Below are 16,112 nucleotides of genomic sequence, written 5' to 3'. Positions count from 1 at the left end.
TAAGTTAAAAACACATTAGAGCACACAGTCATAATATGATCTGGCCCCTCTCTGACTGCAAAAAGGGCAGCCTACTATAAATAGAATCCTTGAGAGAAGGAAGGCCTTCCATTTTGAGAAGGATTTTGAAATTTCATGCCATTCCAGTTTGGAACACAGCTCTGCAATTCTGAATTTTCCCATGAAACAGAACCTCAAAAGCAAGCAATAATAATGAAAAACAAAGCAGAAAGTGTTTGTTCTGATAATTTGTAAAGAAAAGGTCACCAGACAGACCTCCTGGAAATGCTGAGTGAGAAAAAAAACTTGTAACTTTGGAAAATGAGCCATTTGAGATTTTTGGGTCTCAGTTTACATCAAAAAAGCTCCAATGGTTTGGGAGCCTGAATACTTTCCCTGCAGCCCTACTCATCAGGTTGCCAGCGAGGGTGTTAGGGGAGCTGGTAAATAGTCAGCCTGAGCTGAAGTGGAACCTTAACCAAATCCTCATGTCTAAACCACACACTGAGTGTATTCCTTTAAAGTAATTCACTTGTGCAACCTTTGGAAACACAAATAGGTAGTGATGTGAATTTTAAAAGATGGAAGTATTTCCAGGGTCCTGAGGTACCCTCTGCTGGGCTTCAAGAATGACACTGCAAGCAGAGGGGCTTGGCTCCTGCTGTGTAGTCCTGAGACTGGGGGCAGCTTGGGCACACTGGTAGGGTACAGGGGTTCCAGGGAGGGCTCCAGGCACCTCAGTGGGGTCAGGTGAAAATTGGCATCCTCAGCAGGTGAAAATTGGGATAACCCCACCAAAATCAGTAAAGCCGATTTCACGTTGTACTGGTGAAAGTCTGGTCACTGAAGTTTAAAACAGACTCCAAAGTGTACAGTCAGTGTAAAGTAAAGATCTTTGCCAGTGTGCGGCAATCAGAGCCACTAAGAGAACTACCATGGGACTCAAAATGTTAAAAACAATTATATGATTTAAGCTGTCATTTCATGCAGAATAAAACATATCTCAATCATACTAAACCAGAAACTTGTAATTTTTCTGTTTACTTTTCACATTTACCATGAAAAAATGCTCCCTGCTGCCACAAACTACATGGGTAAATGGAAAGGTTTGCACGCAAAGCCAATCTGTCAGCATTGGCTGAAAAGTGTATAAACATACCTCCTTCTCCTGATGTCTGCATAAAAAGACTTTTCACATGCATGGAAAAAGTATTCCTCCTTAACCAGCTCAAGCCCAACAGCCAGGTATAGCATTCCTTGCTCACCAAAAACTCCCAAAGATTTCAGTTTCGCTTCTGGGTATATCAGAAATGTGGGGTCAAGTCCCTACTTTGGCAGCGCTGCAGGGCATAGAAATTCTCCAAAAGTGGCCTTGCTTCAGTATCTGAATTTCAATGCACTGTGCAGAAAGTAAGTAAGCAAGCAAGAAGGGAGGTTTTCATAGAATCATAGAGCAGTTTGTGTTGTAAGGAACCTTTAAAGGTTATCTAGTCCAACCTCCTTGCAGTGAACAGGGATATCTTCAACTACATGAATCTGATAATTTTCTCAGAAAGTTCTGGATCTGAGTCTTTCCCACAGCTTTCATAGCCAAGAACTTCTGCAGAGGTACTACCAAACATGCCTGAAACCTTTCAGCTATGATATTCAGCTGATAAAGCATTGGTATGAGATTTTATGGATCACACTGAGCTATAGGACCCTACTGGATTGGTGGTGTACCTTCACGCCAATGTATGTGGAATAGCTAAGTGGGAAAAAGCTCTTCCATCCTAAATGCTCCATCTAATTTCACAAATGTTCCAGTTTTTCTCTGGAAGGAAACCCAGGTTGTTCACAGATCACACATTTTCTTTAACTGAAATGCAACAAACCTAGAACACTGTGAACCATTCCTCAATGACAGAAAAAATCCAACTCTTATCCAAGTGGAGAGGAAAGTATAAAAGTTTTCCTTCAATATACATCAAAATCAAGACAGTCATGAAAAAAGGAGGAGATATCTGGATGGGACTGCACAGGGGAGAAAAGTATCTCAGATCAAAACAATGTGATTCCTTGCAGGAGCATTTCAGGCTTGATTCAGCCACAACTATTCCCCATAGTGAAATCACAGGGCATCTCTTTCTTTGTTACAACTCATCTTACTTTTTTTTCCTGCAAAGAAACTGGACACAGTTCTGCATCCGTGTAGGATCTTCTCCACCCCTCAGAGAGCAAAGGGCCAGCCAAGGTATAGACTGTGTGTTGTCCCCACTGGGGCCTCATCAAGACTGAGGAGTCCCTTGCCCACCCCGGATGCAAGCACATCTCTTTTGTGGGACTGGCTTCCTGCAGAACATGACTGGTCTCACCCAAGCAAACCAGGCCTCCCATCTCCTTTTTGCCTCCACTGTTGCCAGCGTCAGAACAGAACCAAGAGCACGGAGAAAATGCTATTGAATCTAAAATTAAAAAATACAGAGAGCAGAAGGCAGATAGCCGTACCAGTGACAAAGGCAAACTTTGAAGTTCAGCTGAGATTTCTAAGCTACCTTTGCAGGAAGGCAGGAAAAACCAACTGGAGCAAGCATATCATCATCCATGGAGCTGATGCCAGAAAACCCTGTTGTGCCTGGCTGAATACTGAATCATTAAAGCTTGAATGGGGGATCTCCTTCCATCTGCTGCATGGACTGCTGCCTCACTAAAAGGGAACTGAAATTTCTCCTTTGCATTGCTGCACCTGCTCTGGAGACTCCCCAAACTACAGCTAGGACATGATTCACAAACATACAGGGGTCAAAAGTCTCAAGCTAGTGTCATGTAACTGGACCAGGCTGAGGTGTTGCTGATTGCTATGAATTTTCAGCTTTTCTTAAAATAAGATGGTAATGAAAGTGTGGTTATTTGTGTGAACAGTGTGGCCGCTGGTTTCCAGCTCTTGGTGCTGTGTAAACCTGAGCTCTCTTTCATCAGACTGCCAGGAAATAGATACAAATGTATTTATAAGATTTCACTTTTTTCAGCATAGCACTAAAAATAGTACAATAGTATAGGATTCTCTGTTCTCTTATCCCACTGCTGAAGTAAGAAAGGCATAATGTTATCAACTAACTGTCCTCTTACTTCTTCCAATAAAGCAAGTCTTGGCTACCAGAATTACTATCAAGGTTAAAATCCCTTTTGTTTTACAACACGTTCATTGCCTAGGGGGACTTTCATTGCCCAAAGGGAGAAAAATGTTCAAATCTTATCGAAATATCATAAGTCAAATCAATAATAAGGAAAACAGAATTCATTAACAAACTCACTGCCCATAGCTATGTACTGATGATATATGGGAGTGGTGTTCAGAGTGTCAATTCCATAATACTTCAAGTCAGTGCTCTTTGATCCACACTTATGGAGATGGACAGATAGGTTAGACAAGATTATGCCCCCAAGGGTCATAAAAATGTAGAAGTTTCCCAACTGCAAACTGATTTTTCTAAGACAATTACCTGCATAATTTAACTGGATGGCCACATATGCCTTCCAGGTTTCATATTGTTAATGTTTGTTTTCTCATGGATTGCTACTGTTTCTCCTACTCTCACACTTTTTATTTTTTGCCTCAGATACACACATTAAAAAAACACTCTTGTCCTATGTGATTTATTCCCAAGAAATTAAATTACATTTTTATAAGCCTGTGTTACCACAAATGATAGCTGAAGATTTGCAGAAAAAATTAATTCCTGGTCTGTTGCTGTGAAGCATCCTCGCTAGCACTGTACTGACTCCGTCTTTCAAAACCAGATGGAAGCAGTCCAACAGGATGATTAACTTCTTAGTCCCTGCAATTTCCTATTGCTCTACTTGCCCTAGATTTCAGGATTGACCTCTTGCTTCCCTGCAAAATGCACAGTTGCTCAGTTTGATAAATCACATGAATACTTTTTTGATCACAGTTATCTGCTATTTACTACATACCCAGAGAGGTTAATCATATGCTGAGGCACTTCATATTCTGCACACATATACACTCTTCTTCCCAATAGCACTTTGCATATTCTTCATGCTGCCAGCCAGCAATGGGACCTGTTTTCTCCTTACTAATATATGAAAGACCACAGACCTACACCTTGCCTCTTTTCCCTTTCACATTCATTCTGTAATTATTCACACACTGATTCTTAAAAGACCAAGGAAGAAAAAAAAAAAAACATGAGAAATTACTAGTCAGACCTTTCTTTTAGCAGATAGATATTTTTCAAAATATAAATGTTTCTGGAAACTAGAACTGTTCGTCTCCCCCCAGATATCTTTGGGGAGCCATTGAGAATGCACAAGGTTGCCCATCGGGAGTTGGGAGATGTTTGGCTGTCATGATAGCAAAACACCATCACTTTCTTGAATAAAATATACATATTTTCTTTTTCTTTCTTTAAACCTCAAAGGAATTTCAGTATTTAGTAGGGCTTAAAATTGCTACAGTTCCCTGGGACAGCCCTGCTTCACCTGCTCGTGCAGCAATACATCCAAATCACATCTGCAGTGCTATGGTAGAATAATTCTAAATAAACACCAACAACAGCCAAGGTATGGGAAAACATCCAACAGCTAATAGGCGAGTGCTACAGGTCTTGCTTACAAATTAAATAAAAGGAAATAGAGTCCCAGTTTTACAGAGATACCTATTCCTTTTCACTCCAAGCCATCTACACAGCCTTTTCTTCTAAAGCCTCTTTTCACTAATTCACCACATTCTCCAATACTGGAAATAGTATCCTATATACAATATGTGTCACTACTCTTCCACCTTCAAGTTCTGTAACTATCACGACTGAGAAATTCTAGACCATTCCAAGTAGCAGCCACCCTTTGCTACCCTATACTGTGTGAGAGGGCTGCAACTGTGAGACACCAGCATTTCCAACATGCCTCACGTAAGGCATAATTGATAAATCCACATAGTCCCTGTCACAGGTATTCTTTTTTCCTCTCAAAGATAATCCAGAAAGCTTAAGCAATGTGCTAATGCTGCGAGAGCTGCATGTCTACTTCTGTGGCAGTGAGCACTGTGCACATACGCTCTTCTCCAGCCAAGCTTTTTGACTCCTGTGGAGCCCGTGATCTTAGTTCTGTCATTGTCTGCTGGGACCCGGATCAGCTATCCCAAGCCAAGGCTTCCCCTCGACTGTCACTGGTTGCACAGACCTGTCACATGAAGCCTTTCTGGCCAGCCAGCTAGCTGAGTAGCTGATAAGCCGACCACATAGCTTCTCATGTGGAGAACTCTCACGATGTAAAAGGCTATGTTATCAAAAACACCAGTCCAACACAAACATTAGGTATGTGAGTGACATGAAGTACATGAGTCTTTTTGCTAGCTGCCACTGCACTATTTACTTACTTTAGGGTATCACAAGTTTAACTGCTTCGCATAATCGCAGCTCAAGCAGATACTTGAGAACAAGAAAACTTTGGCACCGTCCACCAAAAGTTTTAAGGTTGCTTGGACAGCTGCCTTCCCTGCCTTAAGTGATCTATTAAAAGTCTAAATTGCCTCTTTTTGTTGCCTTAATACTTTACAGGCTGTCCCTCCCCAGGCCTCCTCACCCAAATAGCGTATCTCAATGTGGCTTTGTCTAGAGAAGAGCCATGCTACACATCCCACTGGACTAATCACCAAGCCTATGGCTGCTTACAATATCAGGGGAAGGGACTGGATTGTCCCAGGTCAACCTTTTCTATTTTCCTTGCAGCTGAGTGCTAAATGGATGCGCTCACCCATAAGAGGCGACACAGCAGCACCTCTGCTTGCAAATGTGTCTCCCTCCACAGATGTGAGCCTCCCCTGCTTCTCAGCTCCCCAAACCCTTCACCTTTCCAGTAGACAAGGGGGCAAATTTTTAGCTCTTCAGGGTCTTGAGTGCTAGTGGCCAGTCTCATTAGGGTAAACCAGCTCATGGCTGGCACGGCCTGCATTTTGGTGTCCTAACCGTGATCAGACATGGACAGATGAGGCCTGGTTACATGGAAATGCAAAGCACTATCCTTTCTGCCTAGACCGAAACTCAGACAGGCTGTATAGTTCACCAGCCATCATGAACAGGGCTTGTCTACATTGCCAAATGGATGTTCTGAGATGCCGCCTTCTGAAAACAGCACAAGTAAATCTAAAAGCTTTCATAGCTGGTACTTGAGAGCTGAGGTCTGGACGACATGTATATATGAACCAGGTGCTGAGTGTAAGCTAGCAAGTTGGGCTCTTTACAGGGCTTATCAGCTGGGAAGGGCAGGCCTGTCAGCACAGCCATGTGGCTGCTGGGATGAGCGGGTTCATACCTTACATGCCTTCACTGAGATCCATATGGGCAGAGCTAGCAGGGTCTGCCTGCATCCTCCAGTGTAAGTACACAGAAAGGAGAACAGACTGCGCCTGGGAAATAAGCACATCTCCAAGTACCACCCAAGCACCACCCAAGCAGTGCAGTGGAGGACCTATCTTTGCCTTGTAAATTCAGTGGTGGTACAACACTTTCCTCTAAGCATTCAAAAGTCTTCAGCAGAACCATTTGGCCTACACTCCAGCACAGAGAAATAAAAGCAGCCAGAGGAATAAAAATGCCCTAGGACCACTGTAAATCTTTACTTCATGGAAAATCTTATCTTGCACATGAATATGAGCTGTGAGTAAATTTAATGTGTGGATTAAGTACTGTGCGGTCTCCCTCATGGTGGGCTTTTCAGCCTAAAAAGAACAAAAGAATAATAATGAGTGTTATGTTTGGGTATGATTGCAAACAGCTGTAATTTACAGCTGGACATTCTCCACTGCAAATGTATCCAGCAAGCAAGTGGTTCTGGGTTAGTGGAACAGGCTACAAAAAACTTAGCTTTTAACTTCAGCCTTAAGGTCAGAGTTCTGGAACCATGGGAGTCAATAATAAAATCTATTTAGCTCAGCGGGATTAAGCAGGTTTAAGACCTGGCTTAACCACAGTGCTTACTGTTAAATAACAACAGAACACACTGAATATTTTAGTTACAGACATTTTTATTCATTTGAAAGCCATTCAGGCAGTGGGTATGAGAGTCAGACAACTGAAAATATGCCAGCACTATACCATTAAGGTATATGAGTTAAGATCTTACTCTTCTCTGTCCCAGAAACTGAGTAATCTGTAGATTTAGATCACTTTCCTGGAGAGCACAATAAAATTAAAACCAAGCTGTGCTGTATAAACACTGAAGGCTTTTAATGAGAAACGAAAAGCTAATGGGGCCAGTGCATCTTTTCTCACAAAATAGTCGGTGCATGTGCAGAGCAACCTGTCTTCTGGAAACAGAAAAGCTGTTTCAGTCAAGCTTCTGGGTCACTAATCTTTGTGTTTGCACATAAATCTGCTGGGGGTTACTGTGTCATTCTGAAAACAAGACTGAGTGTGATACACTACAGAAATCAATGGCTACAAGTTTAAAAACTCTCTCTTTTTGTTTTTTTGTTTTTTTTTTTTTTTTTCTCCTCTTTTAGTTTAGCTGTTAGCTCGTTAATAGAAACTGAAAGCAGGAACTGCAACAGGAACTGCTAGAGAATATTTTTTTTAAAAAATAGTGGGCAAAATTACTGAAAGCTTTATATAAGCTGCCATCTCACTTGGTACTGGGAAGTGTTGGTGTGTGACTGGGAGCTCTCAGTTGCTGCTAGGACACAACTAATGAGCAGAGGTATCACAGGCATCTTCCCTTTAGCCAAAAAGAGATAGAAGCTGCTGTCACAGTGTGGGATTTTGGCCCCCTGCCCTTGCTTTTGCTTGCTGCAGTGAGGTTAGGGGTGGCAGTGAGGCAACCTCCAGGGTGCACCCCCAGCCTTCCCGGCACCCCCTCCAGAAGCCGGGGGAGAAGGGTGCCCCAGCACCGAACGCTGGCAGAGCATGTGAGAAAGCTGTAGTCCCTGGGCATGCTTCTAGGGGCAGACAGGACATTTATCTGATGATAAATACTGAGGTGTGATGGTTAACACTGAAGCCTTTTTGCCCTGTGGATGAGGGCAGTCTGTGTCCAGCTCCCTCACCACCTTCCATGAGGTAGGGACCATCTGTCCATCACCACCACTTTTCTTCCTAGGGGAGACAGAAAGTGAGCTGCAGGGTTTGGGGCTTGTTAGTTACCTCCAGGGGCAGTTCTGTAGAAATGTTCCTCGTTCAGCTCAGGGGAAGGATACTGAGAAAAAAATCCCCGTGTTTCCTTTGGTCATGGTACTGTCCCCACCAAGAGCAAAATCTGCTTTGCCTTAGGGGTGAGTTTGCACACCTCCAGGGAGAGGGGCATAATGCTGACTCCAACTCCTCTTTGTTTCACATTCATTCCAGTTACAGAAAATACTTCTGTGCCCTACAACCGTGCCAGCAATTTCACCAGCATCCCATACATTTCACTGGGGAATTTTATTTTCCTTAAAGGGGGGCAAAAAATTCTAAACAAAACTGTGTTTGTAAACTTGGGAAGGGAAAGTCGATAATTTTGGCGGTCTTAGCCTCTGAGCAGAGAGAAATGTTATTCATCCATGCACAACATATAATTCAGCCTAAGTGACAGGCTCTGCTCTGGAGAAATCCTGGCCTGAGCTGGCTTCCAGAGTCAATTACCGCTTATTCCCAGGGAGGCGGGGGGCTGGGGGCCAGACGGAGCAGAGGGGGCTGCCAACAAGGCATGGGGAAATTTACTCTGTGTCAGCCTGCATGACACAGTACCTCATTTGTGGAAAAATGTAAATCTGCTAGTTCTTTTTCACAGGCACTAAAATGTACAGTCTCTCCTCCCCCTTCCCTCCCCCATTTCCCAAAACTGGAAAAGAAATCAGGACCGTCTTAGAAAGCTACCTTATGTTTCAATCAATCCTCTTTCATAAAAGTCATTTAAGGTAAATACCTGTGCAGACCTACAGCCCAACTATAACATTTACTATGGCCCAAATCCTGAATTCCTCACTTGGACAAGTTTCCCAGTGAAGTTAATGGATTTTTGCTTGAAAAAGAGCTGAGTAAAACCTGAACACTGTCTAAGGATTAGATCCCCTGCTTATCTGCCTGGAGCACTGCTGCAGTTCCAGAAGAAGTGAAAAAATTAATTAAATTCCTCCAAAATACCAATCCCTTAAAACTTAAAGGCTAAAAAAGGGCATTGTTTTTGTGCATAAACTACATAGAGGATCTCATCAAAAGAAGTGTAATTCCCAGAGAAAGGATTTGGAAAAAGTCAAAAGAGAACATCTCGGAATAAATGAAGTACTTATTGCTGAAAAATGAGCTCAGATATATCTCAGCAAACTCTAAAGCTCAGAATTTACTGCATCATTCATGCCTTCTCCAGTAAGTTTCTTATCTCTTGTTTGGTATCACAACAAGGCATTCTGCATACTCTGTATGAAATACAACAAGACCGTGATTTTTTGCAGTAATAAACTCTACACATGCATGACAAATCCAAGCATGCAAAATGTTTAACATCCCAGTTCACAGATACTTTGGGGACAAAATCCGATTATGAGTTATATGCCACAATAAATAGGGCTCAACGTTTCATAAAGCAATTTATAGTTCATAAAAATGACAAAATGTACCTGTCAGATAGAACGCGGAGAGCAGATCTCTGTGCTGCCTGCTGGAAGAAAGGGCAGAGATGTTTATTTTATATTCTGACTTGAAAATTACGAGCACAATCAACACTTTAAAAAATGCGTTACACACATTTTTGTCATGTGTCCAAAATGTTAAAGTACAAGCAAAGTAGCAGAGAGTCTATAGTCAAATGGGCATTCCAGCCTAGTAAATGTAAGAACACTTTGTTTAAAATGCCAAAACCCAGAAGATTGTCAAAGCACCGCATGGTATTTGAGGTCTGAACTACTCATTTACACAATTTTTTCTGCGGGTCCCTGAAAACTCGCCAGGGCTTGGTTCTCTGCTTTCCCCTCTCCCCGATTCCGCACTCCCACTCCCTCTCCTTTACCATTAGTCTCCTCCCATTCTTCCACAGAAACAAACATCACATATTTTTTTCCATTTGCGATGAATTATAAATTTTGCAAAGCTTGCCAGAGCTGCTGCAGACTTCTCCTGAGTGCTGCCATGTTAATCTGCTGGCAGCGTTTGCCTACACAGTACAGGATTGACCTGTTGCTGGTTTGCTCTTCAGTTTTTGCCTAGTACAACTCTTTCGATGGGGTGGGGAAGCATGATGCTTTTTCTTGTGTTAACCAGAAGGTCTGGGAATAGAAATTGTAGCCTCTCAAGTTTAATAGGACTCCCAAGCCTATCCCTGAGCTAGTTTGCCACTTTATTATTATTATTCTTTCCCCTCCTTCAATCACTTCAAGTGATGTGATTCATGGCTTTGGCACAGTAACCAGCTGCTAAGCAAAGATGAAATCCACAACATTTTGAAAATCCGCCTTAAAGCCTTCATTCTACTTGGAGCTGTCCAGAGTGTCCTCTTCCCAGCTGTACCTGTCCAGGCTGTGCCTCACATGGCACAGAAGGGACACAGAGCTAAGAATGACTTATGGAGACTCAAGGGGCGGGGAATTAAACATCGATTTTCTCATTGCAGTTACCAGTAAATACATTTTGAAACTGTTCTTCTTGGCTTTCCAGGCTGGGGGCTGCATCCTTATTCCCAAAAGAGGTAGATGGCTCACAGGCATCCTGCTCAGCACTAGAGAGCATGGAGGTAACCTTTCTGGATTGTCAAAATGTTTCTGACAGGTTGAAAAGGAAAACTTGATAGAACCTGATTTGTGGTTGCAGTTATGTTGCATTTCACAAAAAAGGTGTGAAAAGATCCTCAGAATGGATCCCTGAAGTTCTGACAGGAGTGGGAAGAGTTTCCAGTTGATTTTTGAATCAGTACTTCTGCTCTGTGAAGTTTCTGGAATAACTTGTGCCTCCTGGGTTCCCTGGGGTGATGTAGTTTGCCATGTGCCACATATCAGATTGCCAGAAGACAGAGTAGCATGGCTTGCAGGAGGGTTTTTCCTTAGTGTTGACCTTCTGCAGTGGGCAGAGAACCTGTGGGAAGGGCTTGGAAGGTCCTACCAGCTCAGCAGGAGTGTGCCCATGGCATGAACACACTGTTTTTATTGTTAGGAAAGTAATATGGTGAGTCTGGTATTTTTCACTGTTTCCAGTAGGTCATACTATTTGCATGCTCTTTAGATACACCACCATCCATGCCATCCGGCCACTGAGTACGGGGCAGTCTTTAAAGAGAGCTGCCACTCTCCAGTCCAATGGGGTGGCATCATTTTTCCTATCTCCTCCCCAAAAAGCCTCATTAGGACAATTTCATCTCACGTCTTGCACACAAGCACAGGAGAGACCCAGATCTTAGATTTCAGAATGACTTATGGCTTAACCTCTTCTTTAACACCCTGGGTCAACACAGGTTCCCCTCCTCCCACACCTAATCACCCTCACCAGCAGGAAGCTATGTGCATTTTGAGTTTCAAGTTGCGCAGCTTTGATGCTGAGGCTCGTGCTATGTTACACTTTTGCCTGCAAAACTCAGGAGCCTCCTCGCACTATCAGAGCCCTTTTCCATGGCCAAGTTGTGCAGACACCATTCATTCAGGTCACCTCTCCTTCTCCTCTTCCACCAGCAGCCAGGGCTAGTCTTTCCCTCACATGCAGCCACTATGTGGCAGTGCTGTTTAAGCCGCTTACCATGTTTCCCACTCTTGGCTCAGGTCACCACAGGTGCTCATGTGGTTGTACAGTACAATAGGTTGGAAAACTGATCCAGCCAAAAAAGAACAGTTTTCCTAATTTACGCCCCCCCCTTCATTTCCCCCTTATTATTTTTAATCTGCATCACTTTTCTGAGCTGCTTCCCCAGGGAGAGGATGTCACATCACAGGGTGCAGTGTGAGAATAGGAATGGGATCATGGGGGTAGTGCAGCAGAGACCTTTGCTGTTGATGTATGGTCATGTCCATCAGCAGGGTTGCTTTCACCTGACATCAATTCCACTCCTGTCTGGAGCTGCAGAGCAAGGCACATGGTGGCTGTGGTAGCCAGAAGGCACTGAAGGAGACAGTTTGCCCTGCAGCCACAGGCTTCATGGACATTGCAGAGACCTCAGGAAAGCAAAAATGGACTTTGATGACACTAAAAGCCCCTAATATGGGACGTCGGGTTCATATCACTGTTCTATTTCCCTAAAATCCCTAATTTTGAGAGGGAGAAGTGCTGGATACTTTCTCTTCCAGGCTTGAGGAAAGCTGCCCTCAAGAGGGAAGAGGAGAAGACTCTTATTGTGCTAATTGAGCCAGGACGCATGGTGTGGGACTGCAGCCTCAAGTGCCAATCTTCAGTTTCCAGCTTGGTGCATCCAGTTGCTGACAGCTTTGAAAAGATGATTCCCTTCTGGGCAAGAAAGTGAGTTCAGATGACAGGCAGGGCAGCAGAGAGAAGTGCACAAACGCTTTTCAGTGAGATCATTCCACTTTTTCAATTACCCTCTCATTTTAAGTCCTTTAATAAATATCCTTCTTCACCAAGATGCAATGCAGATTGCATGGGGTGCCTCAGTCTTTGCCTGGTGGTCACACATTCTCTAAATGAGACTATTGATTTCTTTCTTACAGTCAAAATACAACCATGTTTGATTGCATATTTGTGTGACTCCCTGAGTTGGTAATGGCCCCATTTCTAAATGATGGGGAAATAAGATCCAGTCACAAGTTTATTCTTCCTCCCTGGAGAAACAGATCTATTGCCTGCAATGAAAGGCAGTTAGCAACTATCCAGCAATTTTAATTCTAGCCTATATTGCTTCCCTCTCCTGGAGAAAGTGAGCTGTTGTAATTAAAGGTAGTTAGCAGTTCCCTAGCAAGTATAAATACTTGCAGCCACTAATTACAGTCTGCTCTCCTGTTCCCCTGCCACAAGACTAGGCTGCTCAACTTAGGGGGAAATATGTGCCTTCACTTCTTGCTAACAGTTTTTTTGTGACCCCATTCAAATTCATTCCTGAATCCCCATGGAGGGTAATGACCCATAGTTTGAGAAACTCATGACTATAGAAACAGCTCTTTGTGATTTATTATATTTATAATATGTTGGTATTATCTATCTAACAATGTAAGCAAAAGGATGGTACTTAGTATCATATACTGCCTGCCTATTTTTTTAATAGCTAGATTTTGATTGTGCTATTTAATTTGTATTTTATTTTACATCATTAACAACTTTACTGAGGCCAACTCATCATCCAGCAAGAAAGATGAGAATATGTTCTACAGTCTTTGTTATTCCTGGAAGTAAATGACTGTACTGGTTACAGAAATCAGGGATAAGAAATAATGTTGAAGTTCAATATTGGTGACAGAATTTAAATATCTCCAAGACTTATCACTGTAAAGTGCTTTATGGGAAACTTAATATTCTCTTGATAAGTGGCTGAGTGTGTTCACCAGCAATGAACATAAACCTGAATTTTCAGTTCTTGGACTCAGAGGGGTTACTGATGGAGGACGGTTCTCCTCAATATGAAAATGGATGCTGGAGGCCAACTCACCACATAATAACTTTAATGCTGAATAGGAAGCAGGGAAGGGAAAAAAATAACCACTCAGGTGACTCAGGTATTTGGGCTAGAGAAACCAGCCACAGTAAATGAGATGCATTATGATGTTTCACTACATCAAGTTGCAAATTACAGGATACTGGCTGGTTAGACTTCTCTGACTCCCACCCAAGTTGGTTCAAATACATTTAGGGCAGACTTTCATCGATCTGCCTATAGTCCATTAATCATTCACTAAAGATTCTAGCTGTACCCCAAGACTGCTGGGACAAACCAAGTTTTCAGCCGGCAGTAATCATGGTCAGGTTCTCGATATCCAGAGGTTTCATCTCCTTTCTCCATCCCTTATTGTAATGAGCCAGAGCTTGGGAACATATTCAGGTTTCAGTGTGTGTTAAATGAGCTACCGAAATTAGCTTAAAGTGTCACAAGTTGCAATCTGTTGTTGAAGGGAAATCAGAGAGGAAATTGAATACTTTTATTGTAATTGGGACTAAGCAGTGAGCAGAATGGGTTGAATACAGCTATTGAGATGGAGATACAGAAGTGTTAAGAGTGGTCCCCAGAAACCCCTCTTTTTTTTTTATTTGATATAAAAGGATTGTTTCATAAACTGCTGGGCTCACAGGCATTTTTGGATAAGAAACAAATGAGAGAACTATTGAAGTATGTTCTGCTGGGCTTGGAAGACTGTCTTGGAGGCACTGCAGGCTGACTGTGGATGCATTTTCCTATACTTCACCCATGGCAGCTTTGGCAAATAAAAGCCAATAAATTCACTGTTGGCAGATTCAGAGATTTTGCTTTCCATTTTGCCTGTCCTGTGGATTAACTGCTGTTATCGTGGGACAGCTCTGCTACAGCGACTGTATGGAGTTACATGAGCTATACCAGAGACTTCAGTGAGATGGCACAGGGGTACACATGGTGAGAATTTGAACCATTTCTTTGGTGACAGTGTAGCAATATGTGCTGCCTGTTCATGAGTAAATAGCATTGCTTCTGGAGGATTTTGTTTTCTTCCTTGGGTGGTAGGTGCTGTTCTGGAACTGTGCAGTGAACCATTTATGCTCTAAGTCATATTATCAACCACCCAGAGTTTTGGATGTCACCCTGTCTTGGACCACAGTTGGTGAGCTGTAGACACACTTTTTCCAAGCCAAGGTTAAGGGAAGATGTCATTACTATATACTGCCATTTGGGAACCAGACCAGAAAGAATTCTTTTATATCTGTCTTCTTTCACGTCTCACTCTTCATATGTCTTCCATGTTGATTCTGTTTTAATTTCCTAAGGTTTTGTTTGTTTTAGCTTAAGTGCAGTTTATTCCTAAGCTGGCAAAGCTGGGAAGAAAATTTTGTGAAGGGCACAACCTCATTGCATGCTGTAACTCGGGCTATAGGATTCTCCAGAACTTTTTGTCTGCTTCAGATCTGGATGCTGTTGTGGACCCAGAGCAAAACTTCTGGATAATCCTCTTATAGTGAACCCACCTCAGTCCAACCACACACACAGTTTTTCACCTTCTGTGTTAAGATGTGAGGTTGGTCTAACTCTGTTTATAAACATCTTCTTGTGCTAAAGTTAGACCATTGCCTCTGAGATAGAGCGGCCTTCCAGCCTCATAGCTCCTCTCCCTGTGTAGGTGTTTATAGACTGTGATCAAGTCAGCCACTGGCCCCGCTTCAGACAAGCTCAGCTCATTGCGTGGGTATCTTTCACTCCACGGCATGTTTCCTGAACATGTTAAGCACCATTCTCCCTCATCTTGAAACCCTGTCCAGTTTTTGGTGTTCTCCTTGAAGAGTGCAGAGCTGCACAGCATTGCAATGATGCTCTCTCTCATCAGGGCTGAAAACAGGTTAATGAAAACCTCTTGCACCTACAGACTTGCCCTGTTTTAATGCCCATGACTATCTCGTGGCCACAAGAAGTTGCCTGAGGAGCTTAGGTCAGGCAATTTATCGTAAGTGATTCCTAACATGCCCTCTCTCACTGCATTATTCTGTACTACTCACTGTTCCTAGGGGCTTTGTTTGAGGATTGTCTTCCAGTGTGGATTTCTGGGGGATTTACAATCACATGTAAACTGCGGCTTGAGTGTTTCTCTGTAAATCTGCAATATAAATGTATGAATGTGATTTTCACTGTCTGGTTCATATTTTCATAAGATTTACAGGCTGTAAGATTTAAAAGGGTCTCCCTTCCTTCCCATTTTGGAGTTGGTTATCATCAGAGCCACATCTTTTAAGAAACTGTAAAACTCGTTCTGGATTTCATGATTTCTCTGGGCCTTTCAACACCTCAGTACCCATTTTTCACCCTGGAGTTTTATTATTATATTTTTGGCATACATTGTTCTTTCTTTTCTGCTTTGCTCATTAATCCCTATTAATCTTCAGTGGCAACACAGTCTAGTGACTTGAACATGGCACCTGGGAGTGAGGGACCCAAGCACTAATCCTGATTTTGCAGCTGACTTGCCATGTGGCTTCAAACAAGCCGCATCTCAGTCTCAGTCTCCCTTGTCAGTTCTACAGAGACAATAATTCTTGCTT

General features: G+C 42.7%; 1 protein-coding gene across 3 annotated transcripts in view; it reads right to left on the bottom strand.

The window, feature by feature from the left end:
• Positions 1–16,112, bottom strand: part of AFF3 (AF4/FMR2 family member 3) — a 329,927-nt gene that overhangs the window by 66,785 nt on the left and 247,030 nt on the right. For 2 of the 3 annotated variants that reach the window (XR_001875384.1, XM_017818481.1), the window contains exon 9: positions 9,590–9,630. Coding sequence is in view for 2 of the 3 variants with exons in the window: in XM_017818481.1 (XP_017673970.1) it covers positions 9,590–9,630 (41 nt within the window). In the remaining variant the exon portion in view is untranslated. The remainder of the gene's footprint in view (positions 1–9,589; positions 9,631–16,112) is intronic. The other variant, XM_017818482.1, reaches the window with a different exon arrangement.

The sequence above is a fragment of the Lepidothrix coronata genome, unplaced genomic scaffold (genome assembly GCF_001604755.1).
Source record: "Lepidothrix coronata isolate B3197 unplaced genomic scaffold, Lepidothrix_coronata-1.0 Scaffold68, whole genome shotgun sequence".
NCBI classification, from domain to species: Eukaryota; Metazoa; Chordata; class Aves; order Passeriformes; family Pipridae; genus Lepidothrix; species Lepidothrix coronata.
The sequence above is the reverse complement of the archived record's forward strand: the minus strand, read 5'-3'. Positions and strand labels throughout refer to the sequence as shown.